Below are 27,649 nucleotides of genomic sequence, written 5' to 3' on the forward strand. Positions count from 1 at the left end.
CATTATTTCTCCTGCTTGATTATTCATCCATTTGGTTTTGCTCTATAACATTTATTTTTTCCCTCTCAGCACTAAGAGCCTACTTTGACAACATAATGGATGAACGTTCTTCCTTGGCCAAGCCTCTGGACTTGAACCAGCATTCTCGATTCATAATTGGTTCTGTGTCTGAAGATAACTCTGAGGATGAGATCAGCAACTTGGTGAAACTGGATCTGCTGGAAGAGAAAGAAGGATCTTTGTCACCAGCTTCTGTCAGCTCAGATACTCTCTCTGATTTGGGACTCCCTAGCCTACAAGATGGCTTGGCCTTACACATGAGGTATGAAAAAGTTTACTTATTGAGTAATTATTCTAATTGCTTGAGAATCATGCTACATGAATGAAAAGACAAATTATGATAGGAATGAGAAAACTGGAATGCATATTTAGAAAGATATTTCTCTCTTTCTGCCTCCCTTACCTATATCTTCCTTAAATACCAGGGTTTGGGAAGTAATTGTTAGAGCTTAGGAATTTGGTGCATTGCTTCTTTGTACAACATTGTTGAAATTGTATCAGTGAATAAATAGGCACTACATGTAAGCAAAAATTTTTTTTTTCTTGGGAAGATTGCCTTTATTTATTTAATTATTAGTTTGATTTTTTAAATCTTTTTATTTAATATTTATTCTCATTTTGTACAAATTTTTTTACATTAATAAAATATTCTTGTTTAAGAGTAAATGAAATACCCCCTCCCCCCCATAAATATAGATTTCTTTGAGCGATAAAGTAAAGGGGAGAGAAAAAAATTAAAATTAAAAAAAATAATAGTAATAATTGTAGGTATGGCCAGGTGGTGCAATGGACGGAGCACCAGCCCTGGAGCCACGGGACTTAGGTAAATATAAGCTGGGTTTCTGTTGAAGCAACTGCTCTTATTATCTAGGAACTTCTATATTTAATAGTCATACAATAATTCAATTGCCCCTCTCCAGAACAATTTTAATCCAGTGTAAGTAAAGTCCCCTGAGAATGACCAGCCTGTTCTTTAAGGCAGTGAATGTCCACTCCTTTTTTTAAGGTAGTAATTTGAAAGGTAGAGGGAAAGAAGAAGCACCTCCTATATAACTTCATGTCAAACCTGGGCAATAGTCATTCCTTATTCTCTTGTTTTTTTCCTGTGTGGATACTATTAGCAGTCTTTTAGTGGTTGTATTTCTCTGGAGTGTTTAGGTTTCTTTGTACTTCGTATAATGTCATCCACTTAGGAACAAGATTCTTGGGTCAATAATAGTAACAACTCATATTCTTCTAGCACTTTAAAGTTTACAGTTTAACCCAATAGGGTTAAATGACTTGCCCAAGGTCACACAATTATGCAATTATTAAGTGTCTGAGGCCAGATTTGAACTCACGTTCAGGTCCTCCTGACTCCAGGGCCTGTGCTCTGTCCACTGTACAAAAGCATTTTACGTTCAAAATTAATTTTAAAAAAAGCCTGTCATTAAGATTATAGGGCACTACATATATTTATTTTATATTTTATTTTTCCCAATTCTGTGTAAAAATTCTTTTAACATTCACTTTTACAAATTTTGAATTCCAAATTCTCTCTTTGCATCTCCCTTCCTCAAGAAGGTAAGCAATTTGATATAGGGTTTTATAAATAGGCAGCCATACAAACATATTTCTATATTAGTTATGTTTTGGGGGGGAAAGATTCAAACCCCCAACCCCCAAGAAGGATAAAGTTAAAAAAAAAGTATATTTCCATCTGCATTCAGACCTCATCAATTCTTTCTCTGGAGTGTCTAGCATTTTTAATCACAAGTCCTTCAGAATTGTCTCGGATCTTTGAATTGCTGAGAATAGCTAAATTATTCACAGTTAATCATTGTACAATATTGCTGTTACTGTATATAGTATTCTTCTAATTCTCCTCATTTCACTTTGCATCAATTCATGTAAGTCTTTCTAGGTTTTTCTGCTCAGTCTTTAGTAAATAATGACAAATATTCCACAGCTTGTTCAAGCTATTCTTCATTTGATGGGCATTCCCTCAAATTCCAATTCTTTGCTTCCACATAAAGAGCCGCTGGAAATATTTCTGTCCTTTTCAAAAATAAATTTTTTTTAAATCTCTTTGTGATACAGATCTAGTAGTGGTATATTCCTGCGTCAAGGGGTTTACATAGTTTGATAGTCCTTTGGACATAATTCCAAATTCCCTTCAGAATGTTTGGATCAGTTCACAACTCCACCAAAAGTGTATTAGTGTTCCATTTTTCCCATATCCCTTCCAATATTTGTCATTTTCCTTTTCTGTCATATTAGCTAATGTGTAGAATCCCTTTACCTGACATCATATGTTGAGTCCCTTTCCTGGACTCCCTCAATCTTCCCCAGGTGAATGTTGAGGGATAGGAGACAAGTAAGAAAGACAAGCAAGACAAGCACTCCTTCAAGATCTCCATGCTGTACAAAAATATTCATAGCAGCCCTGTTTGTGGTGGCAAAGAATTGGAAATCAAGTAAATGTCCTTCATTTGGGGAATGGTTTAGCAAACTGTGGTGTATATATATATATATATATATATATATATATATATATATATATGTATATGTCATGGAACACTATTGTTCTATTGGAAACCAGGAGGGATGAGAATTCAGGGAAGCCTGGAGGGATTTGTATGAACTGATGCTGAGTGAGATGAGCAGAACCAGAAAAACACTGTACATCCTAACAGCAACATGGGAGTGATGATCAACCTTGATGGACTTGCTCATTCCATCAGTGCAACAATCAGGGACAATTAATGGGCTGTCTGCAATGGAGAATACCACCTGTATCCAGAGAAAGAACTGTGGAGTTTGAATAAAGACCAAGGACCATTATCTTAAATTTAGAAAGAAAAATTGATATCTTATTGTCTGATCTTGCTATCTCTTATACTTTATGCTTCTTCCTTAAGGATATGATTTCTCTCTCATCACTTTCAATTTGGATCAGTGTATACTATGGAAACAATGTAAAGACTGACAAATTGCCTGTGTAGGGGTTGGGGGGAGGGAAGTAAGATTGGGGAAAAATTGTAAAACTCAATAAAAGCTTAAAAAAAAGAAAGAAGAAAGGCAAATTTATTACAACTTATATTGCATTAAAAATAAAAAGATCTCCAAGTGCTCCATTTATTCACCAGAATGCAAGTACTTAAATATCCTTCCCAGACCCTAATCTTCTTCCACTCTCGTTGCACTTAGTAAGATAAGACTCTGGTGTTCAAGGACACCAGGTGAAGATAATTTATAGTGCTCACACGCAACAGTCCCTAACACATGTGGAATGGTACCATATAGTTCAGTTTTTTTTTGGTTTGTTTTTGTAAGGCAGTGGGGTTCAGTGGCTTTCCCAAGGCCACACACCTAGGTAATTATTAAGTGTCTGAGGCCGAATTTGAACTCAGGTACTCCTGACTCCAGGGCCGGTGCTCTGTCCACTGTGCTACCTAGCCTCCTCCTGCCACATAATTGTTTTAATGTGCATTTTTTGAATCAGTGGATTTAAAGCATTTTTTTCATATGACCATAGAAAATTTTATCTACTTTGTCTGAAAACTCCTCTTTACATCCGTTTAACCTTATATCAATTGGAGAATGACTCTTATTTTTAAAAATTTAGCTTATTTCTCTATATATTTGAGAAATGAAGCCTTAAGTAACTTGCTGTAAAATTTTTTTTGACAGAATTATTAACTATTTCCCTTCATCCCATTTCTCCCTGTTTATCTCACTCTCTCTGTCCTTCCACCCTATCTGTTTTTGTTTTAGGCTTTTTTTCAAGGCAATGGGGTTAAGTGGCTTGCCCAAGTCCACACAGCTAGGTAATTATTAAGTGTCTTAGGCTGGATTTGAACTCAGGTACTCCTGACTCCAAGTCTGGTGCTGTATCCAATGTGCCACCTAGCTGCCCCATCCTATCCATTCTTAAAAAGTGTTTATCTTCTGACAAGTGCCTCCAGAAGTCTTTCCTTTCTTCTATCAGTTCCCCTTCTTCCCTCCTTTCACACCCCCCCCCATCTACTTTGAGCCATTTCTGATAAAAGTAAGGTTCAAGAGTTTCCCACCACCATTTCCTCTCTCTTTCCTTCCACTTTTATGTGAGATTATTTACCCATTCTTCCTTTTCCTTTCCCTTTCTAGAGGATTCCTCTTTCTCACCCCTTAATTTTATTTTCTTAGATCCCAGTATATTAAGTTCAACTGAATTGGGAGTGAGAGGAAAGGAACAGAAAGAATTGAAGTCAACTTCAGGGATGCACATCTGGTTGCTTGGAGGACAAGTAGTTTCATTCAAGTAGGAAAATTTGGAAGATGGAGAGTTTGGAAAGTGAAAATAATGAGTTTTATTTTAGATATGATTCATAAAAGATACCTGTAGGATGCCAAAATGTAAATGTCCAGCAGGCAGCTGTAAAAGACTAAAAAGACTAAAACCCTTGCTAGAGTCTTGATTGAGTTTGATTTCTATCTGTACCAAATTGTTATTATTTTGTGTGTGCTCTTTCTTTGTCCTTTTTTAGAGAGAATGAGCTTCATCTGAGCCCCATTCTCTATACCCCATTTTCCGGATTTGTCCTTTCTTATGTATTCTAGTTATGAGAAAAAAGCCTTTATCACCCCCTTCTTCCTACTTTCTATATTAGGTTATTTCTCCTTTTACCTCCTCCTTTCTTTCCTTTTTTTAATACTTTGAGCATAGAACCAATGCAGTAGTAGTACCTACTTTTTTTCCTTAATGCTCATAGTGCTCTTTGGAAAGATTAAGGTTCTCAAAGTATAGTTTCTTTCCCCCTTGTTAGAATGTAAGCACTAGATACTCTTTTAACCTCCTTGAAGTGCTTGACTAAGTTCATTTTTCTAGTTCTCTGGACTCTTGTGTTTGCAATTCAAAGCTCCTAGGAAGGAAGCAAACATTTATAAGGGTCTACTATGTGTTAGATGCTACTAACTGCTTTCCAAATATTACCTCTGGGAAATGGTTGTGATTTCCCATTTTACAGTTGGAGAAATTGAGAGATACAAAGGCCTCATGACTTTTCTAGGTTTGTATAGCTAGTGTCTGAGACTAGATTTGACTTGAGTCTTCACATCTTCAGACTAGATCATCTTCCAAAAGATTTCCTGAAAACATCTCTTTTGGCTTCTCTGGGGAAAAGACCTTTTCATTAGAAATTCTTTCTAGTCCTCTGTTCTATTAAAAGGCCATTCCCCTCTCTTCTACCTCCCCTTTCCCCCAGCTTTATGGGGTAATTTTTGGTTAATAGCCCTTATCTTTTGCTTTTTAGAATTTCATCTTTTAGTAGAAGTTGCTGGGTTGCATGTAATACTGACTATAGTTCTGTGGTAGCTGAAATGCTTCTTTCTGGATACTTTTACAATTTTTTGGTTGACTTGGGACCTCTAGTAGATTTTAATTGTTTTCCAGAAAGTTTTTCTTATGAGATTCCTTTCAAGAGGTGTTTGTGGATTCTTCCTGACTTCATTCTGCCCTCTGATTCTGATATAGCTGGGCAGTTTCTATTTTTGATTCCTTGAAACATGGTTTCTAGGTCTTTTTGGGTGGTGGGGTGGATAGGAATCATGGCTTTTAGGGAATCCAAGTTATCTTACCTTCTCTTGTTTTCTATATCAATTCTGATTTCTTATTTTTTCCAGTCTTTTGATTTTGTTCTAATAGTCTTTCTTAAAATAAATTTTTATTTTTTTTTACACCATCGTAGTTTTCTCTAGTATATCTTTCCCCTTCCCAGGTAACTATCCAATATACAAATAATATTTTATAAAGACAAAAATAATTAATACATTGAAAAAATCTAAAAACATATAATGGGCAACATTCTGTACTTCCTACTGTGTTCTCTCATATCTCTTCTATTAAACCATTCTAGTGCTCTTTTTGTAAAAAAATTTTTTATTAACATTTTATTTGTTTTCCAATCATATACAATAGTAGTATCTACCTATCATTTTTTGTAAGGCTTTGAATTTTACAATTCCCCCCCCCCAAAGGCTGTCTGATAGTCTTTACATTGTTTCCATGCTATACATTGATCGAAATTGAATGTGTTATAAGAGTAAACATAAAAACATAACCCGCTCCCCCCCCCAAGAAGATGAGAAACCTCAAGAATAGAGAGAGTGAGAAGGAAAAAAAGTACTTCAGTCTGTGTTCAGAATCCATGGCTCTGTCTCTGGGGTGTGTTGCTTTCTTTATTATAAGTCCACCAAAGAAGTTATAGTTGCTATTACTAGCTGAAGCTCCACTCTATTCCTCCCCACTCTCATTTATTCTATTCTTTCTCTCTCTCCTTTCATCCTGGTCCTGTGCAAAAGTGTGTTGTATCTAAGTACCCTCTCCCTCAATCTTCCCTCTCTTCTAGCACCTATTCCCCCCCTTCCCTACCCCCATTCCCCCTTATCCCATCCCTTTCTTCTCATTTTTCTCTAGGGTAAGATAGGTCTCTTTTTTTTTTTCTTTCTTTATTTTCTTTTATTTTTTTTTAATTCTCATTTTGTACAATTTTTTTTGTATGTTAATAAAATATTTTTGTTTAAGAGTAAACAAAATACCCCCTCCCCCCATGAATATAGACTTTCTTGAGTGATAAAGTAAAGGGGAGAGAAAAAAAATTAAAATTAAAAAAAAATAGTAATAATTGTAGGTATAGCCAGGTGGAGCAATGGACAAAGCACCAGCCCTGGAGCCACGAGCATCCGAGCCCACATCCAGCCCCATAGACCCAACAATTACCCAGCCATGTGACATGCAAGCCACCCTATCCCCACTGCCCTGCAAAAACCAAAAAGAAGAAAAAAAAGACCCAAATAAAATAAAATAGTAATAATAATAGGGGTGGCTGGGTGGCGGACAGAGCATTGGCCCTTGAGCCAGGAGCACCCAGGTCCAAATCTGGTCTCAGACACCCAAAGATCACCCTGCTATGTGGCCCCAGGCAGGCCACCCAGCCCCATTTGCCCTGCACCCTCCCCCAAATAATAATAATAAAAAATGTGCTTCAGTCTTTGTTCCAACACCAACAACTCTGTCATGGGTGGATCAACATTCTTTATGGTAAGCCCATCGCAAAAGTTACTTCCATATTTTTCCACCATTGCCATTGCTGATCGCAACTCCCTCCTTTCGTACTTCTCCACTACCATGTACTATATTTTCTCTCTCCTTTCACTCTGACTCTGCTGTAGGGTAGCTGAGTGGTGCAGCAGACAGATCCCTGGTCCTGGGGCCAAGAAGCCCTGAGCCCCCATACCACCCCTTAGGCCCAGAATCCACCTGGCCCTATGGTCCTGGACAGGCCTTCCAATCCTAGCCCCTTGCAAAAAGTACAAAAGAAAATGTGTTATATCTGACCAGTCTCCCACCATGGTCCATCCTCTCCTCCTTTATTCACATCCCCACCCCTTCCCCCTGCTCCCCCCTCCTTCTTACTCCAGATGTCTATACCCCATTGAGTATATATGCTGTTTCTTCTCCTAGCCATCTCTGATGAGAGCAAAGGTTCCCTCATTCCCCCTTGCCTCTCCCCTTCCATATCATTGCAATAGCTCATTGTAATAAAGAAAAATCTTATTATATGAAATATCTTGACCTATTCCCCCTCTCCTTTTTCTTCCATTCCATTTCCCTTTTTTTCTATTGACTCCACTTTTATACCATATTTTATCTTCGAATTCAGTTTTCTCCTGTGCTTCAACTATAAAAGCTCCCTCTACCTGCTCTATTAACTGAGAAGGTTTATATGAGTATTATCAGTGTCATTTTTCTATGCAGGAATATATGTAGTTCATCATTAAGTCCCTCATATTTTCCCCCTCTCCTCCAATCTCCATGCTTCACCTGAGTCCTGTATCTGAAGATCAAACCTTGTGTTCAGCTCTGGCCATTCCAAAAGGAACATTTGAAATTCCCTTGGTTCATTGAAAGTCTATCTTTTTCCCTGGAAGAGGACATTCAGCCTTGCTGGGTAGTTGATTCTTGGCTGCATTCTAAGCTCTTTTTGCCTTCCAGTATATTATATTCCAATACCTACAAGCTTCCAATGTAGTTGCTGCTAAGTCCTGTGTGATCCTGACTGCAGCTCCAACGATATTTGAACTGTGTCCTTCTGGCTGCTTGTAATATTTTCTCTTTGACTTGGGAGTTCTGGAACTTGGCTATAATATTCCTAGGGGTTGGTTTTTTGAGATATCTTTCTTGCAGGGTTCGGTGGATTCTCTCCATTTCTATTTTGCCCTCTGCTTCTAGAGTATCAGGGCAATTTTCCTGTAGTAATTCTTTGAAAATGATGTCAAGGCTCTTTTCCTGATCATGACTTTCAGGTATTCCAATAATTTTTAAATTATCTTTCCTAAGTCTGTTTTCCATATCAGTTGTTTTTTCAGTGAGATATTTCACATTTTCTTGTAATTTTTTCATTGTTTTGGTTTTGAAGTATTGATTCCTGATTTCTGGTAAATTCATCAATCTCCCTGAATTCTATTCTTTGTCTGAAGGATTTCTTCTCCTCAGAATGTTTTCTTATCTCTTTTTCCATCTGGCCAATTTTGATTTTTAAAGCATTCTTCTCCATAACTTTTTGAACTGTTTTATGCATTTGACCTAAGCTGGTTTTTAGCATGCTATTTTCTTCAGCATTTTTTTGGACTTCTTTGAGTAAGCTGCTGACTTCATTTTCATGTTTTTCCTGCGTCTCTCTCATTTCTTTTCCCAGTTTTTCTTCTAACTCCCTCATTTGATTTTTCAAAGTCTTTTTTGAGCTCTGTCATAGCCTGAGCCCAATTTCTGTTTTTCTTGGAGTCTTTAGATGCAGGAGCTTGTGCTTCCTCATTTTCAGACTGAGTATTTTGATCCTTCTTGGGCTCATTTGCAAAATATTTCTCAATGGTCTTCCTCTTATTTCTCTGCTTGCTCATTTTTCCAGCCTGGGCCTGGTTTTGGGACACTCCTACAAGGGCCTCAGTGTGTGAGGCTCTGTCTTCCCTCCTGGTCTGTGAATGACCATAAGCGCCCCCCTCTGCCACAGGGCTGAGGTGCGGGTGCCCCTGCTGTTCTATGGGGGGGTCTAGACTGCGATCAGGATCTGAATGTGGTCAGAGCCCCAGAATCCTGTTCCAGAGGCAGAGGACAGAGCTCTGCAGTCTCTCTTTTCACTCCCCTCCCTCAGCTCAATGGGCTCATGTCCTGGGGGTTCCTGTTTACCGGCTCCGCCTGCTTCTGTTCCTGGATCTGGGCTACCAAAAGACCAAGCTGCTGGCTGTGTGCCCTGAGGGCTGGGCTCCACGTGCTCGCTCTGGCAGAGGTCCCCCGCTGTTCCCTCACTTTGTGCCTGGTGCTCCCCGTAGTGTAGCTCAGGAGACTCCCCCGCTGCTGTGAGCTGGGGCTCCCAGCACCCTGGGGCTGCCTCCTGGAGGCTGAAGTTCTCATAAGATAGGTTTCTATGCTCTATTAAGTGTACTTTATATTATATTTATATATAATATGAAGTATGCTCTATTAAGTGTATGTTATTTCCTCTCTGAGCCATTTCTGTTGAGAATGAAGCCTCATGTATTTTCCTTGCCTTCCCCCTTTCCACTCCATTGAAAAAGCTTTTTCTTGACTCTTATGTGAAATTTCTTAACTTCTTCATCTACTTTCCCTTCTTCCCAGTACTTTCCTTTATCACCCATTGACTCCATCTTTTTACTATATTGTACCATTATATCCTGCTCCTTCCTATGTCCTGCCTATATATGCTCCTTCTAACAGTTCTTATAAATGAGATAGTTCATATGAGTTATCAATATCTTCTTCCCATGAAGGAATACAAACAGTTCAGTATCATTAAGTTCCTTATGGTTAGTCCTTCTCTTCTACCCCCTCTATGGTTCACCAGAGTCCTGTACTTGGAGATCAAACTTTCTGTTCATTTCTGCTTGTTTCAATAGGAAAGTTTGAAAGTCCCGTTTCCCTGAAAGTCCATCTTTTCCCCTGAAAGAGGATGTTCAGTTTTGCTGGGTAGTTGATTCTCAGTTGTAAACCAAGATCTTTTGCCTCCAGAATATAATATTCCAATCCCTATGAGCCCTTAATGTAGATGCTGCCAGATCCTGTGTAATCCTGACTATGGAGCCTTGGTAGTTGAATTGTTTGTTTCTGGCAGCTTTTAGAATTTTCTCTTTGATTTGGGAGTTTTGGAATTTGGCTGTAATATTGCTGAAATTTTTTTGGGGGGGTCTCTTTCAGGAAGTGACCACTGAATTCCCTTAATTTCTATTTTGCCCTCTTCTTCTAGGATCTCAAGGCAATTTGGCTGTATTTTTTTTTTTTTAGGTTTTTTTGTAAAGCAAATGGGGTTAAGTGGCTTTCCCAAGGCCACACAGCTAGGTCATTATTAAGCGTCTGAGACCGGATTTGAACCAAGGTACTCCTGACTCCAGGGCTGGTGCTTTATCCACTGCGCCACCTAGCTGCCCCTTTATATCTATATCTATATCTATATCTATATCTATATCTATATCTATATCTATATCTACATCTATATATCTATATCTATATCTACATCTATATATCTGTATCTATATATCTATATCTATATCTACATCTATATATCTGTATCTATGTCTATATCTATATCTATATCTATATCTATATACTTATACCTATATCTATATCATCTATATCTATATTTATCTATCTATATATATATATATTTTTTTTTAATGTAGTAGTTCTTGAGAAGTGAAGAGTATTGGTGGTCTTGGTGGCGGCAGTGGTTAGAGCATTGTCCCTGGTGTCAGGAGTACTTGAGTTCAAATCCGGACTCAGACGCTTAATAATGACCTAGCTGTGTGGTCTTGGGCAAGCCACTTAACCCCATTTGCTTTGCCAAAAACAAAACCCCTAAAAAAAAAAGGTCAGTTGTTTTTTCAATGAGACATTTCACATTTTCTTCTATTTTTTGCCTTTTTGAAACAGTTATATGTCTTCCTGATTTCTTGCAAAGTCATCAGCTTCCTTTAGTTCCATTCTGCATTTGAAGGAGTTTTTTCAGAGAGCTTTTTTATCTCCTTTTTCAGTTGGCCAATTCTTTTTTTTTTTTTTTTTTACGTTTTTTGCAAGGCAAATGGGGGGTTAAGTGGCTTGCCCAAGACCACACAGCTAGGTCATTATTAAGTGTGTGAGACTGGATTTGAACCCAGGTACTCCTGACTCCAAGGCCAGTGCTTTATCCACTACGCCACCTAGCTTCCCCAATTCTTCTTTTTAAGGTATTCTTCTCCTCATTTATTTGTCTTTTGTTTTTCCATTTCCATTTGGCCTAAACTGGTTTTTAACATATTATTTTCTACAGTATTTTCTTTTTGTATTTCTTTCACCAAGCTATTGATTTGGTTTTCATGATTTTTCTACATTGCTCTCATTTCTTCTCCCAGTTTTTCCTCCACCTTCCTTAATTGCTTTTCAAAGTTTTTTTTTTTTTTTTTTTTGAGCTCATCCATAGTCTGAGCCTATTTCCTATTTCTCTTAGAGGTTTTGGATAAAGAATCTTCAATTTTGTCGTCATTTGAGTATGTGTTTTGATCTTCCTTGGGACTAAAGTAATTCTCTATGGTCAAATTCTTCTTTTTCTGTTGTTTATTCATTTCCTCAGCCCAAGATTAATTTACAGCACTTCCAAGGCTTTGGGGTTTTTTTGGGGGAGGGGTACACCCCACTGGGGCCTTTATTCCTCCAAGGTCTTATGTTCTCTTGCCTGTGCTTTGATATGTAAATTATCACCTTATTTCCCTCTGCCCTTGAGCTGTAAGCAGGGGTCCTGCTTGGTCATCTTAATATGGAAGCCCAAACTGCAAACTGGATCTGAGTGTATGCAAACAGCAGAGTCCTAACCTGAAGGAGAGCAGGTAAATTTCTGCAGTTTTCCCAGACCCCTTACTGTCTGTGGACTTTGCCCTGGTGGTGCAGGCTGCTTTCTCCAGATTCTCTCTGTACCTGTGACTGGTGCTCCCTGACTCCCTCATTCTTGTGTAGCAGAATTCTTTCCCAGCCCCTTCAAGCTGTTGCTGGTGATCTCTCTGGACTGGGTTTGGCTGGGCTGGCCTGCGCTTATTAGCAATGCGGCTTTTTTCCCAACCACTGGTCCTGGTGAAACACACCTTTCTCACAGAACTTTTAAGTTATCTTGGAATGGGAAAATGTATTCCTCAGTCTTTCTGTGGGTTCTGCCCCTCTAAATTTTGGCTAGAGTCATAATTTGTTGGCTTTTGGAGTTTTAGGGGGAAAACGTGCCTGGGGAAATGCTGCCTTTATGCCACCATTTTGGCCATGCCCCCTCCAATTCTAATTCAATGGAATTATTTTCTTCTGAGAGGTATTGTACCTCTTTTTCAATTTGGCCAGTTCTACTTTTTAACATTTTTTTCTTTCAGTCAGTTTTTTAAGGCATTATTTTATTTACTCTTTTACCAAGATGTTAATTTTCTTACTTTTCTTCTACCAATCTTGTTTGTTTTCTCAGTTTTTCCTGTACCTCTCTTAACCTCTTTTAATTCTTTGAGTAATTTTTGTTGGCTTGGTTCAAATTTATTATTTTTCTTTGAGACTTTTTTTTTAGTATCTATTTTTACTTTCTTGTCTTCTTCTTTGTGTCTTAGTTGGTCTTCCTTGCTATGTGATAGCTTTTTAGAGTCGATTCTTTTTTGTTATTGTTATTTGTGTATTTTCCCAGCCTACATCTTGGTTTTGAACTTTATGTTAAAGTTTGGCTTTGTACAACAAGCCCAAACTTCAGACCTTTTTGTGCTTCTGTTTTCAGAGCATGTTCTTAGAGGGGTTGGGGGGAGTCCTTCAAGTTTTTGGGGCTTCCAAGGTGGTATGATCCTGGGAGAGATGTGGTCATTGCTTTTTAAGTCTGCACTCTGCTTTTTACCAAGGATGGGAAGCTGCTCCCTTGCAGCTGCATGCTGATGTTCCTTTCTTGCCTTAGTACTGTGATCAGGGCCCCTGCTGCCCAGTGATCAACTATCAGTGCTCCTCTTCACTCTGGAACTGCAATCTGGAACTATGTATGGACAATGGAATTGCCAGTCAACACCAACTGTACCCATTGCCAGCAAGGGGTCTACTGTAATCTCTTTTTGAGCAGTTGGATAATCTTCACATTGTTTAGATTTGCCCATTATCTATGTAAAATATATGCTGCAGGATAACTTTTGGGAAGGTGCTAACATCTGGGAATGGGAAACCAGAATCAGGAAACAATTTCTTGTTGGAGGAAGCATTTGAGCTGAACTTAGAAAGAATTTGGGATTCTAGAAGAGCAAAGGAGATTGAGAAGGAGTGTTAACATAAAATCAGAACTGGGAAAGAACAGTTATTAACATTGGCTTTTTGGCATTATATATATATATATATAATATATATATATATATATATATATATATATATATAATGTGCCACTGTGACTGGAATCAGGAAGATTTGAGTTCAAATCCAACCTCAGATAGTTATGAACTATGTGAAACTACTCAAGTCATGTAACCTCTTTGTCTTGTTTCTTCTTCTTTATAATGGGGACAGTAGCAGGATCAATGATATAGAAATTATAAATGCTTAGCACAGATCCGGCAAATATTGATTATTATTGGCAGGACTACAAAAATGTAAGGACAACAGTGTATGTAGGAAAAGTAGGTGGTCAGCCATGTCAAGTGCTGTAGAGGGGTCATGTCTGAGAAAGGGTGATGAGAAAAAGTTTTATATTGATTAATTAAGAGAGAGCAATGACTTTGGAGAGCAGTTTAGTTGAGTGGTATCAAGTCGTTGAGAAGTGAGTGGGAGAGGACAGAGTGGAGGAGACATTGAGTAAAGATGGTTTTTTTAAGAGTTTGGTTGTGAAAAGAAAGGAGAGATGTAGGATGATAGTTGGCGAGGCAGGCTAATAGGGTTAAGTGAAGATGTGGGTCTATTTGTAGATAGCACAAAAGGAATCATTCACTAAAGCTAGGTTAAAAATTCCAAGAGAGAAAGAAAATGAGATAAAATAAGAAATTTTGAAAAGAGCAGGCTACTGAGTTGGACAAGAACTGATGGCCAAATTGGGAGGGACCATGACAGGAACCATGATATCTGAGCCCTGGTCCCAGAGCAGGCCTTGAACTGCATGTTATGATATTGAAATTCTATGTTTGATTGCTTCTGGAATATGATATTAATCCTTAAAGGTACTTCAAACAGATCTTCAGACTTTGGTCACACTATGTCTATTTAACATCTGATTGGTTCGTAATGCTACCCTACTCCCCAATTTGCTCACATTAAATAATATTCATTTTACCTTTGATTTGCATAAACTCTCATCCCCTTCAGTGCCTTTGAATACCACTGAATCTAAACTCAAAATGCAATTTTAATTTCTACAAAAGACTATAGTCTCTCATCATCATCCCTCTTTTTCTCCCTTCCCAATAAATTAAAATCTCATGATAGTTGCAAAACTCTTAGTCTGAAAGAATTCAAATGTTTTATTGTATTTTTAGTAGTTAATATATAACAACCCAAAGGAATATAGATTTGTTATTTTCAAATGGGTTAAATTCAAATATCAAGCAGTGGAACAATGATCTATAATAATTGGATGTCTGACAGGAAATAATCTTCATTTCATTGTTTGTATATAAGATTCTTACTTTTGAGTCTTTGAACAAGTGTTACATCCCTTGAAAGGTTGATAATACACTGTATTCTGTATGGGAGATGAGGACCAGATCTTGTATTGACTCTGGGTTTTGGTCCAATTTGTTTCAGGTTATTTTTATACCCATCTTTCTCCCACTGAAATTCTGTGGATTTAAGGGAGCCATTGCGCAAAGTACATATTGAGTTGTTTCCTTCCTGCTTGTAAAAGGTCTAATGTATATGTGTGTATGTATGTATGTATGTATGTATGTATGTATGCTGCAGTATATCTCAGACTGCATTGCAACCAAACCAGCTAATGCATCACTGTCTTTGGGATAAACTGCTACGTCATCCTTGGTGCTTGGCATGTTACAATGCTGGGATCAGTGTGGGCTCCTAACTGGGATTTGTATCAGGTATGTGTTTGCCCATCTGTCCATTGTGCAAGAGGATGGGTTACCTGGGAACTTGGAGGCTCGACTATGGGGCTGTTTTTCCTTTTTCCTGTCATAATAGAGAAAACTCTAGAGAGCAATGGAAAATTAAGAGAGACCTCGGCTCTGTGTTTGGGGATTTTGGGAGATTGGGCTGTTATTTTAAAAGGAAGGGGGCAACAGGAATCCTGTGTGTGTGTGTGTGTGTGTGTGTATGTGTATTCATGAGTGGATTTCCTGATATGCAAAATGAACTGCTTTTATTCTGTCACTGATCTTTCATTGTCTTCTAGGATGTTGGATTCATTTTAACAAAGATAGGAAATGATGTTATTTTAAAAGATATTGTTTACTCTGGGGGAGACACATGTTTGTGTGTGTGTGTGTGTGTGTGTGTGTATGTGTGTTGCTATATTTTGTCATATGTGTGAGAAAGAGAGAGAGAGAGAGTGAAAGAGGAAGACAAGGAGGGAGAGAAAGAAGGAGAAGGAGGAGAGGGAAAGAAAGTGTGTTTTCTGGGTCTCTGATCACAAACTGTTTTTAACAAAAGCCCTAGCACTGTATTCTTGGCAGCCTGAGCAGTGCTGTAGAGATCCATGAGGTGGAGTAGGGAGGGAGAGCACTAGATGGTTTGGAGGCAGATTTCTTTTACTTGTTAAACTGGTCCTTCTCAGATATATGTAGGGAGGAAGGAAATTTGATTGACAGATCATACTTATCAGGCATTGTGACATGCTTTCTTTGAATGAATGTGGAAAAGTGGCTATTAGATAAAACATGAGAAAACAGGGACTTCTCTCTTTGCATGTGAATGATGATCAGAGGGGGTGATGAAGGCTAGGTTTTTTGAGTATTTGGTAATCAAATTTATTCATTCCTGATCTCATTTGTACCTCATGTCTTACAGTCTTATAGCACAGAGTATTGGTATTTGATCAGCAAGAAATTGTATTTTTAATTGTTCTTGTTGGATGATTTTATCCACCCAGGGAATGGATGGATTGGCGAAGTTGCCTCCGGTGAATTGGCTAGTGATAGTTCATAGGAAATTATGGTATAGCCATGGGTGGATATTTTCCAAGTTATTGGTTGTTCAGGTCTTTTGGGCCCTTTGTGTTTCTTTTCCAGCACAAGATGCTGCTGCCTCTTTCAAGGTTCTGTTTGTCACATTTGACAGAGAAATTATTTCTTTTTAGGGCATGGTTTCTTCCTTTTCCACTTATCTATAGATTTATGCTTTGTCTGCTTCCTGAAACAAACCTGTCAGAGAATGCTCACTTGACTTTATATACATGCAAGCCTATTCCAGCTACATCTCCTTATGCCTATTCCAAACAAGGTTGTTTTTCCCTGTTTAAACTAGTTTGGATCTATTCCTCTAAAATATGTCCCCAGGGATTTATTTTCCTTATCTGAATTGCTCCCACAGCACCATCTATTGCCAACTGCTTCATGTCTCATTTTTACTGGCTTTAGTTGTGTTTCTGCCTACAGGGTCTTAGCTTATATTGGTTGTTTTAAAAATTCTCCTAAGGGTGTTTGTCCCCTTATATCAGACTGGAATCTGCATTGATTTAGCAGTGTTTGTCTTGTTCAAAATTATGTAGCCTTTGAATGGGCTTTTATTATTGCTGACCTAGTGTTCTAGCTATCTGTGAACTTTGAGATTCTTTTTTTTCTTTCTAATATTACCTGCTTAGTGTGTGCTGACTCTGCTGTGGGTTTCTGGATGCTCTTATTTGCTCTGGCTGGTTCTTGCCCTTTTCAACTTTGCCTTCCTTGTTTCTCTCCCTGGATCCATGCCTGTCATGTGTTTCTGGCAGCCTGGGAGGCTGTGGAGGTTTGCTTTTGTGGCTGTTAGGAGAGAGTGACCACTGCTGAGACATGTCTATTGCAGCTAGAACGAGCTGTCAGTCCTGCTTTCTAGTTACATAATCTTTTATGTTTTCTCCCCTCCCCTATTAGCCCCTGGGGAAATCGACTAGCTCTTGTGTTAGTCAGATATTTGGGGGAATAGGCTAAGGGGAAAGAAGTGGGGAAATACCAGAATAAGGGACAAAGCCATATGTTGTTTAAAGCATTCTACAAGTATTGTTACTTTCTGGCCAGCAGAGGACCAGGAGAAAGGCAGGACATGCATGATCTCTGTCCTGCTGGGTTTTAATCAGCTCTAACAGGAGAAAGGAGGAGCTGTAGCTTGTGTTTACAAGGCAGAAATCTGAAGAAAAATCTGCAAGCCCTTTTCTAGACTGATATGGAGGATTCTACAGAGGAAAATAAAGAGATGAGGTATCACATGCTCCAAAGGTAAGATGTCAGCTGCCTTTTCTTTTCTTTTTTTTTTGTGAAAGCAGCAGAGTTGTTTTTTTTTTTTTGACTAATGATGATTTGGTTTCTGAATGGGGTGGATTTAATTAGTCTTTGAATCCAGAATTAAGAATCCTATTTATGATAAAATAAAGCTTAAAAAATAAATATGTTCAGAAAAATCTACTCTTGATGTTCTAGTTTTTCCCTAGAAAATGTACGAATTTGAAAGAAGGACCTATTAGCATGTTTAGCATTGTAGCATGAGTTGGTTTTGTGGCATAAAGTTGTGTTGAGTTCGGTTATTTTTTCAGGAGACAAGGCTTCTTTTGCATGTGTCTGTTAAGTAGTCTTTTGATGAGGAAGAAACATTAGTGGCCTACAATTGTATGTGGTACTTTTATAGTGATAGCTTTGTACAGTTGCTACTGCTTTCTATGCTGTGTGTCTGGAGCTTTGGAAAGAGGCTATAACAGTTGGTAGTGACATATGACGGGGCTATCTGTGCCTGAACTCCTATTCTTTGGAGATTTCTTTATTTCTGCTATTGGAACTAAGGCTGGTATCATTAGGTACAGGACCTAGAATTTGACATAGCCTAAGCTGCCTACTGAAGAAATCTAGATTTTGTCCCCTCTACCAACAGATAAGGATCATTACTCCCACCTCTAAAACTTGCTTTTAGATCACCTGTCTCATTCAACTGAGAGACATTGTGATATATACTTGGTATGGGGAGATATATGGCTCTTAATTGTTTCTAGACACTTGAGACTCAAAATATTATCATCATTATTATTCTTATTGTTTTCTGGTTGTGGGCAAGCCATGCATATCAGTACTATAACTTTCATGTACATCAATATTCTTATCTATAAAATAGTAATAATTTTGTCTATCATACTTTTTTCAAAATTGTCAGATTCAAATGAGATAATGTATGTAAAACACAATGAGTTGAAAAATGCTATGGAAACGTCAAATATTGTTGCTACTGAGAGACAATTGAGCCATATTGAATAGAGAAGGAGGGAAGTTTAGAAAGGTAAATTGGGATTACATTGTGTATGCTCAGTCAGTTTGTAAACACTTTAGGAAGTTCTACTAGATCCTAGGTGTTGTACTAAGTCCTAGGGATAGAAAGAAAGACTAGAGCCTACTTGCCTCACAGTCTAATAGGAAGGGGCAGCTAGGTGGTGCAGTGGATAGAGCACTGGCCCTGGAGTCAGGAGTCCTTGAGTTCAAATCCGGCCTCAGACACTTAATAATTACATAGCTGTGTGGCCTTGGGCAAGCCACTTAACCCCATTGCCTTGCAAAAACTAAAAAACAAAACGTAACAGTCTAATAGGAAGACAATATGCCAACAACTGTGTACAAATAAGCCATATATAGGATAAATTGGAGATAATTATCCAAAGGAAAGCATTTGCATTATGAGGATTTTATAGTAGCAACCCATATGCAAAAGATTCCTAGAAGGTGGGATTTTAACTTAGATTTGAAAGAAGTCAGGAGGCAGTAATAACTGTTTGCAAGTTGTCTTCCCCATTAAAGAGATCTGAGAATTTTGCTTTTCTTTGTTCCCCTAATGCTTTAGCAGAGTCGCTTACACACAATAGGTGTTTTATAAATGCTTATTGATTTGGTTGAAAAGCATGGGGATAGGTAGTGAAAATGCCCAGAGCAGAGTAAGATGGACAGTGTCACTGGTTCACTTTTGGGGAGAGACTGGGATTACTATGTAAGGGGACTGACTGGAAAAGGGGAGTTGGTTGATTATTAACTTGGTCAGATCTGGGTTTTGGGAAGACACCTTGACAGCTGAGTGGAGGGTGAACTGGAGGGGGATCTTGAATGTAATATTGAGGAGTAATGAGAACTACTGAAGAATTTGGAGCAGAGAGTGACATGGAACTAGAAACATTGTAGGGGAGAACTGAAGGAATAATCCAGGCAAAGGAAGTTTTGTGGAATCTGTGTCTAATTACTGAGATGAAGGAGGAGGCACCTGTCTCACAGGGTTGTTTTGAGGGTCAAAGTGGATATCTGTAAAATGCTCAATACAGTGTCTGGTATCCTGGTAGTTCTGAATAGATAGATGCTTCTTTCTTCCCTCTCCCCTTCTCTCCCTCCCTTGTTGTCTTCTTTGTTGGGTGTCCTGGTGAATTTTTTTTGTGACTCTCACATGTCCCAATTGAGAAAATGGTGGCATGGTTTGCGCTATTGATTAATTACACATGGCTTAGGATACAGTTTTGTCTGTTTTTCTATCTTTGACTGACCATTACACTCATCTAGAAGTTGGAACTATTTATACAAAGGAAATTGAAAAAAATTACGGTGATACTTTGTACAGTACTGGCCATTTCTGTCATCATTGGAAAAGTGCTAGGCATACAGTAGGTCCACGGATAAATACCTTTCCTGTTTCATAGGATCCAGAACAGAAAGGAACTAAAGAGATCATGTGGATCAACCCCATAAATGAAAGTGGGTTTTCGAAGTCAATATATGCGTATATGTGCTCAAGTGCCATATATTTGTACATGTACACATGCAATATGTGTGTATGTATGTATATACACACACATATATACATAGTGATGCATGAGGGTAAGCATGCACACACATGTACACACAGAGACACAAGTAGCCAGGCTAGGATTTGAATGGACATATAATTATAAATCCAGGGCTCTTGCCAATCTTCCTCCCTAGGAATATTATTAGATATTTATTAAACATGTGAAACTACTTCTAAATATTGTGCGACTCTTGTCATCTTAAGGCTCCAACCACTTTGTATTTTGTATTTGCCCTTTTTTTTTAACCAAGTTTCTGAAAACAAAAAATCTTTTGGTAACTGGTAGAGTGGAAAGAACTAGGAGACAGCTGGATTTGAATTCTTCCACTCAGGCTTACAAGCTTGTATGTCCTACTTTTTCAGTGCCTCAGTTTCCTGATCTCTAAAATAAGAATAATAATACTTGTCTTACCTTCCAAATAGGGTGGTGATGAGAATCAAATAAAATTTTATATAAATTTTCATACCAGTTCCATTCGTTATTTAAGATTATTTAATTTTTGACACCCATTCCTCTAGAGCCATGAAGGCATAAGTAAATAGTCGCTAGTGTGGCAAAACTAATTTTGGAGTTGATGTGATTTGCAGAGTAATGAAAGTGGCATAAAGAACTTTGTTCTAGCTGCCTGCAGGAAGCTGGTATCCACTATTTATAAGGATGCATATGGACATATAGTGGACATATAGATTTTGAGTTGTATGTATATAAAGAACCCCTTCATCAGGAAGAAGAGAATCTGTCTGGTTTTGAATAGTTGTTTTTGAGAATATTTTCATTGCAGGAGGTAATTTCTTTCCTTTTCATTCCTCTTGATGAGAGAGCTTGCCTTCCTTGATCAGGGAGAAAGCTGTGCCTTAGGGGAGCTTCTAGGCTGCTTTTGTGATGGTGCTGCCTCTCCCTTTCTGAGAGGGCTGGTTATCCAGCAAGCTGTTAGCCAGGTATCAGTGAGTGTCCTGGGGAATCTCAATTTTCATATTATTTTATGGGATTTAAAGCTGACAGAGAACTTAGAGAACTCTTAGTATTAGCCCTTCATTTTACACCCAGGGAAGCAGCATCCTGAATGGGTGAAGTCTCCTAGGCTATAAGTGGAGCAGAGCAGTGTAGCTTTGTCTCATGTCAAGCCCAGACCAGCAGCTGTGCATGTGATCTGTATGCTGTGGCATTTAGAGAGTTAGAGCTGAGGACTTCAGAAGTCACCTGGTCCTTGCTTATTTCATAGAAGAGGAAAATTAGGCTCAGAGGGGCTACGTGTCTTGTTCTAAGTCATCTGGGAATTATGACAACCTAACAAGTTTTAGGCATGTTAGTGTGCTGTACTAAACTACTTCTTCAAATCAGAAATTTACAACCTCTCATTAATTTATATCTGAGGCCCTACATCAGTTTGTTAAAATAGAAAGGCTTCTTTTTTTCATAAGTTTTTATATCCTACCCTCTAGTCCCATAGACTTGTGTAATCACCTGTGTTACTAGATAACCGACAATACAAACAAAAATAACTATATCTTGTCTTAGATGTTATAATCTACATTAACCATGATGATACAGGTCACTTATGGATCTTTGTGTTTCTGAAAAGGTCTGATATTATGGAAGTAGGAGGAAAAGTTAGAATTTGATTTGTGCTGGCTCTCAGATGCTGTGATTCACAAAGTGTGGATTCAGAATATGTTTCCTTTTGAGTCAATGCCAGAATGTTGGACCAAGCATTGAATGCTGCTAAAGAAATGATTACCTGTTGCCATACTCATGGACCTTGATTTCTTAGTGATGAGCCCTTCCCACCTTTTTTTCTTCATACAATCTCTCTCCAGAGCACTGGGCCTTTTTGTTTTCAAATGAACTTTGGATTCATAGAGTAAGTAGCATTGATAGTTTCTTGCCAATTACATGAACTGGAACCAACCTATAGACCCAAGACATGAAACCAAAAGAAAAATAAATTAGGTTGTATGGAAGTAGTTCCTCCCTCTTAGATTAGAAATTATGCATCCCTGGTTCTATCCTTCAGTATAGAAAGAACACTGAACTTGGACATTGGAGTCAGAAGACATGGGTTTGAGTCTTGATTCTACTACTACTTGTTAACTGTATGTTACTTTGGACAAATCGCTTCCTCTCTGGGATTTTCTCTGTAAAATGGAAATGTTAATTATAACACTTGACAAAATGGTGGCATTGTTTTGGTTGTTGTGGTGAATAAATGAGTTCACCGAACTAGATTCTGAAGACAAAAAGATGAAAAATGAAAGAGACCCTGGTTTCAAAGAGTTTATTGTCATTTGAAGGGGAAAATTAATTTATATGTTAAAAAGTTTAATATAAAGTATGATGGGACAAAAGAGAGATTTAGATAAAGTACTTTGGGGAAATTTAAGGGAAAGGTCAAAATTTCTCTGGACCAAGGTCAAGATGTCAGCTCAAGGGTCACTTGAACCTTTGAGCTAGGAGTGCATTAAAAACTGAAGTTGGTGGGGGAGGGGTAACCTCTCTGAATGAATGGCAATGGAAGATAATATTTTGGGATAAAGGAATAGCTAGACCTCTATTTTTGGTCTGAACATAAGTGTATGAAGGGAGGTAGAGTAGTATTGTGAGTTTACATTAATTGTTAAGTTAAGGAGTTTGTCTCTTTTTAATTAGAAGGTTCTTTTTTGAATCTTTTGATTTTGTCTCTCTCATATCTTATTTCCCTTACCTCTTCCAGAGATTCATCTATTTTAATAAAGAAGAAAAATGAAGTAAAAAAAGCTTAGCATAGCGAATCAAAATATCACAAAAGACCTGATGTTAAATGCAATCATGTTCATGTCTGTGGTCTCCAGTCTTAGTAAAAAAAGCAGGGGGACGTGTCTTATATCTCATCTTTGGTATCAAAACTTGATCTGTTACAGTTTTGTGACATTCATTTTTAATTATTGTTATTTTCATTTCCATTATTATAGTTTTGTTCTGCTTATTTCTTTCACTTTGTATCAGCTCTCCAAAGTCTTCCATGCCTATCTGTATATGTCCTATTTGTCAATTCTTATTGCCCAATATTATTACATTACATTCATGCATCAGTTTGTTTAGTCATTCCCTAGTTGGTGGGTATCTGCTTTTCTTTTTTTTAGTTCTTTGCCATCATAAAAAGGACTTCTGTAACTATTTTCATATGTATAGGGCCTTTCTTTTTGTTATTGACCTCCTTGGAGACTGGACATAGCAATTTGATCAGGGAAGTGATAGAAGATGAAAAAGGGAGGGTTTGGGAGAGAAGTTAGAGAGAGAAGAGGGAAGAGATAGGACATGACTGGTAGAGATGAAAGAGAAGCAGAGAAATATGAAAAGAGAAAATGGGAAATGGAACTTCTTGGTAGAGCCCTCTAGAGGCAAAGAAAGTATGCATCCTTTCTCAGCTCTTTAGTGTTTTATATGGGTCCATTACTACCTCCAAGTTCTTTTTATTCTCTGACCCAAATCTGTCCTGTTGCTGCAGATGCTTATTCACTTGTGAGCCTACAACGTTTTTTGTGAATAGTAAGATATTACATAAGTATAAGCTATTAATTGCCATTGGAGAGTCAGGATGATCTAATAAGAGAACTTGGATTGAGAGAAAAACCAGACTCTAGTCATCCTGTTCTTCTGGGCTTTCATTTCTTTATTTACAAAATGAATGGGGGCTGGGGAATACTAGACTTAGAAATGTCAATCTACATGTATTGTATGTTAATCAGCATGTATAGCCATTCCTGGGCAGGTTTTCAGGCTTAGTGGGTTGACCAGACATTGATATCAGGTTAACAGTAGCTTTTCATTGGTGAATGTTAATCCTTGAATTTTTAAGATTTTGCTCAGATTAAGAAATCAAGAGGAAATTATTGGGGCAATTAATTCCTTGATAGGAGGAATGTTCTTTTTTTTTTTTAGTGTCATCTAGAAAATAATCTCAGTGACTGAACTAGCTCAATGCAGACCCTTGGAGAGAAATGTAGAGAACATCCATTCTGTTTATAGTTTATAAATATTTAACATAGAGAGGTACTGTAGTGTAATGGAAAGAAAGATCTCTCTGATAGACGTCAGAAGACCTGGGTTCTGGTTTAAGTCTCCCATTATGTAGCTCTGTGAATATTTTCTCCCCCCTGTTTGGGCCTCATTTTTCTTCTTTATAAAATGAAAGGTTTGGAATATATGCTCTCTAAGATATGTATTCAGAGTAGGAAAAATAATTAATTATTTTATGATTATTTGTGATTATACCCAAAAAAGGCTACATTCAAGGAAAGGACTTCTATTCCAAAAGGGATGTGATAATACAGAAACAAATCTGAAACCAGAACTGGGAGCAAGAAACAATTTTATTAAAGAACTGGCAGCAAAAAACCCCACAAGTTATCCAGATGCTTTATGGGGTTTAGAAACATTCTTTTGTTTTTTGGAAGAAACTTGGCATTGAAGTTGGTGACAGAATAGAAAGCTGCTTGATTTCAAATTTGTTTTTTTTCTCCCCCTCCTTTCAGTTATTGAATTTATAGGCTTGTAGATTTAGAGCTGGGAGAGTGTCAGAGATCATTTAGTATAACTTTCAATTTACAGATGACACAACTGAGAGTCAGAGTAAGGTTAAGTGATGTGCCTAAGGTCACACAAGTAATAAATGATGGAATCTGGATTTTTGAAAACATGTCCTCCCATTTCAAACTAGTACTCTTTCCAAGCTACCACACTTTCTGTATTTTAAAGTCATATAATGTTAGAGCTGAAAAGGATGATAGAAATTTTCTAGTTGAATTTTCTTCTATGGTGTCATATTCAGATTTTACTGTTAGGCATCCATTGACATAACTTGTTGATTGAGTTATTTTCTTTTTAATTTGTAATTATATATACTTTTGTTTCAAAAAGCAATCATTTTTCCTCCCTCCCACTGAAAAGTAGAAAAGTAAAACTCCCTTACTAAATATTCAAAATTAAGCAAAACAAATTCACATATGGGTTTTGCCCCCAAATGTGTCTCATTCTGCATTATTAATCTATTATGTTTTCTGCTGAAGGGATAGGTAGGAAACCTAACTGATGAACTGATATTTAATTAACTTTTGGAGTTACAAAGTATTTTCTCTAGGGTTGCAGATTAGAATGAATGCAGGATGAGAGACTTCCATGAGGGTACAGCACTAGGCTTAGGGAAGCAGCTTTCTCTCCTATTGACCTTCATCACCATGTGGTTTTTATAATTTGGTCATATTCATAATGAACTATATTTTGATTTTCCAAGAATCTTAGATTTGAAAGGGACTTTAAAGGCCATTTAGTCTTAAGTAAAACAAACAAACAAATAAATAAATAAATAAATAAATTCCTATCTTCTCCCTGAAGAAGAAACTAAACGATTGTCCAGTTTTTGCTTGAAGACCTCTAGTGAGGAGGAAAAATTTGTTATCTTTCCAGGTAACCATTTTCCCTTTTGGACAGCTCTAGTTTAAGTTGATGAGTTTTTCCGCCTGTCAAGATTATATGTGTTAATTTGCAGCTTGAACCCATAGATCTTGGCTTTGCCTTTGAGGATCAAGAACAAGTCAGTTTCTTCTTCCATATTACAGACCTTCAACTACTTGAAGATAGCTATTGTGCCCCTTCTTATGCCTTTTTTTCTTGAGGCTAAACATAATCCCTTTCTTCAACCAGTACACATATGGCATTGATTGAGATGCCACAAATCTCCTTGCTTTTGTTTAGGTCCCAATCTGTCATGTGAGCTGTGTTGAAGAATGTCACTTTTCAATTTTATTAATTTCTCCTTTAATTTTCAGAATTTCTAATTTGGTATTGAATTGGAGATTTTTGATTTTTAATTTGTTCTTTCTCTATTTTTTTAGTTGCATGTTTTGTTCATTGATTTCCTCTTTCTCTAATTTGTTCATGTAAGCATTTAAAGCTATGTATAATATATATCCCTGACAGCCACTTTGAGTGAATCTCATAGGTTTTGGTATGTTATTTCATTATTGTCATTATCTAGGATAAAATGATTAATTCTTTCTGTAATTTGCTTTTTGGGTCATTCATTCTTTAAAATGAGGTTATTCAGTTTCCAATTGGTTCTGGGTCTCTGTCTCCTTGGCCCAATATTGCACATGACTTTCATTGCATTGTGATCTGAGAAAGATGCATTCATTAATTCTGCCTTTCTGTAGTTGATCATTAGGTTTTTATGTCCTAGTACTTGGTCAGTTTTTGTATAAGTGCCATGTACTGCAGAGAAAAAGGTATATTCCTTGCTATCCCCATTCAATTTCCTCCATAAGTCTACCATATCTGGTTTTTCTAACAATCTATTTACCTCCTTAACTAAGAATGTCACTTTTGAAAGCTAGATGGAGTTCTCTCTTTACTACCCCCCTCCTTTGGAGCCTCAATACTTTTCTGTTTCTGTTGTATAATTTCTCAGGTATCTATGTAAATTTCATACTCTCCTTCCTCAAGTTCATCTTTGATGCCTTCTGTACAGATTTCCTTGCTCTTCTTCTCACATTCAAACTTAATGCTAATCTCAAGTCCCTATCTCTTTCAAAAACCAAGAAACTGGAAATTTGCCCTAGTTCTGAGACCCTCAATCAAGAAGTAGTTGTGTAGTATTAGGAAAAACTGGTTATTAGGAAGCCTCAATTTTAACTCTTTGACTAATTTAGATGCTTGACTTTCAGATGCAATTCACTTAAATTTCTTATAGCTTCATTTATCTTATCTATAAAATAAGAAAGTTGGACTAGAAGATTTCTAACATCTTTTTTAGTTCTTAACTATAATCGGTTATATATTTTTTTCTTCTCCATTTGATTCCTACCCACAGATTTATCCATTTTCTTACAATAATATTGTTTCTCTATAGAACCTCTATTTGAGAGGAAGTTTTCTTGTTTCCAAGAGGTGCCAGACGGAACTGTCAATTTACAATGTGTCTGATGAGGGGAAAAACAGGTATTCCAGGGAAATAGTCTTGGTGATAAAATCCTTTCTATAGATTATTATGATTTCTCTCCCCTAATAGGTCCAGCATGTCCGGCCTACACCTGGTAAAGCACGGTCGAGATAGAAAGAAAATTGACTCCCAGAGAGATTTCACTGTTGCTTCTCCAGCAGAGTTTGTTACTCGTTTTGGTGGAAATAAAGTGATTGAGAAGGTAAGGTCTAAGACTGATGGGAATACAATAAGATCAGGGGTGAAACAATGGTACCCTTTATCATCACTATTCAATATTGTATTAGAAATGTTAGCTTCAGCAATTAGAAAAGAAAAAGAAATTGAAGGAATTAGAATTGGGAAGGAAGAGACAAAACTCTCACTCTTTGCAGATGACATGATGGTCTACCTAGAGAATCCCAAGAAATCATCCAAAAAACTACTGGAAACAATTAGCAATTTTAGCAAAGTTGCAGGTTATAAAATAAACGTTCATAAATTCTCAACTTTTCTATGTATGTCTAGCAAGTTACAGCAGGAAGAGCTAGAAAGAGAAATCCCATTCAAAGTAACTTCAGACAGTATAAAATACCTGGGAGTCTATTTGCCTAGACAGACTCAGAAACTTTTTGAAAAC

General features: G+C 37.4%; 1 protein-coding gene across 11 annotated transcripts in view; it reads left to right on the plus strand.

Annotated features, from left to right (window-relative positions):
* ACACA (acetyl-CoA carboxylase alpha) overlaps nucleotides 1-27,649 on the plus strand; it is a 277,310-nt gene that overhangs the window by 24,339 nt on the left and 225,322 nt on the right. For 10 of the 11 annotated variants that reach the window (XM_074223508.1, XM_074223498.1, XM_074223501.1 and 7 more), the window contains exons 3-4: nucleotides 70-322; nucleotides 27,100-27,232. In XM_074223508.1, the coding sequence (XP_074079609.1) occupies nucleotides 96-322; nucleotides 27,100-27,232 (360 nt within the window). In that variant the 5' untranslated portion in view covers nucleotides 70-95. Of the gene's footprint in view, nucleotides 1-69; nucleotides 323-16,684; nucleotides 17,470-27,099; nucleotides 27,233-27,649 lie in introns of those variants that run through there. The other variant, XM_074223503.1, reaches the window with a different exon arrangement.

Source organism: Macrotis lagotis, chromosome 2 (assembly GCF_037893015.1).
Source record: "Macrotis lagotis isolate mMagLag1 chromosome 2, bilby.v1.9.chrom.fasta, whole genome shotgun sequence".
NCBI classification, from domain to species: Eukaryota; Metazoa; Chordata; class Mammalia; order Peramelemorphia; family Peramelidae; genus Macrotis; species Macrotis lagotis.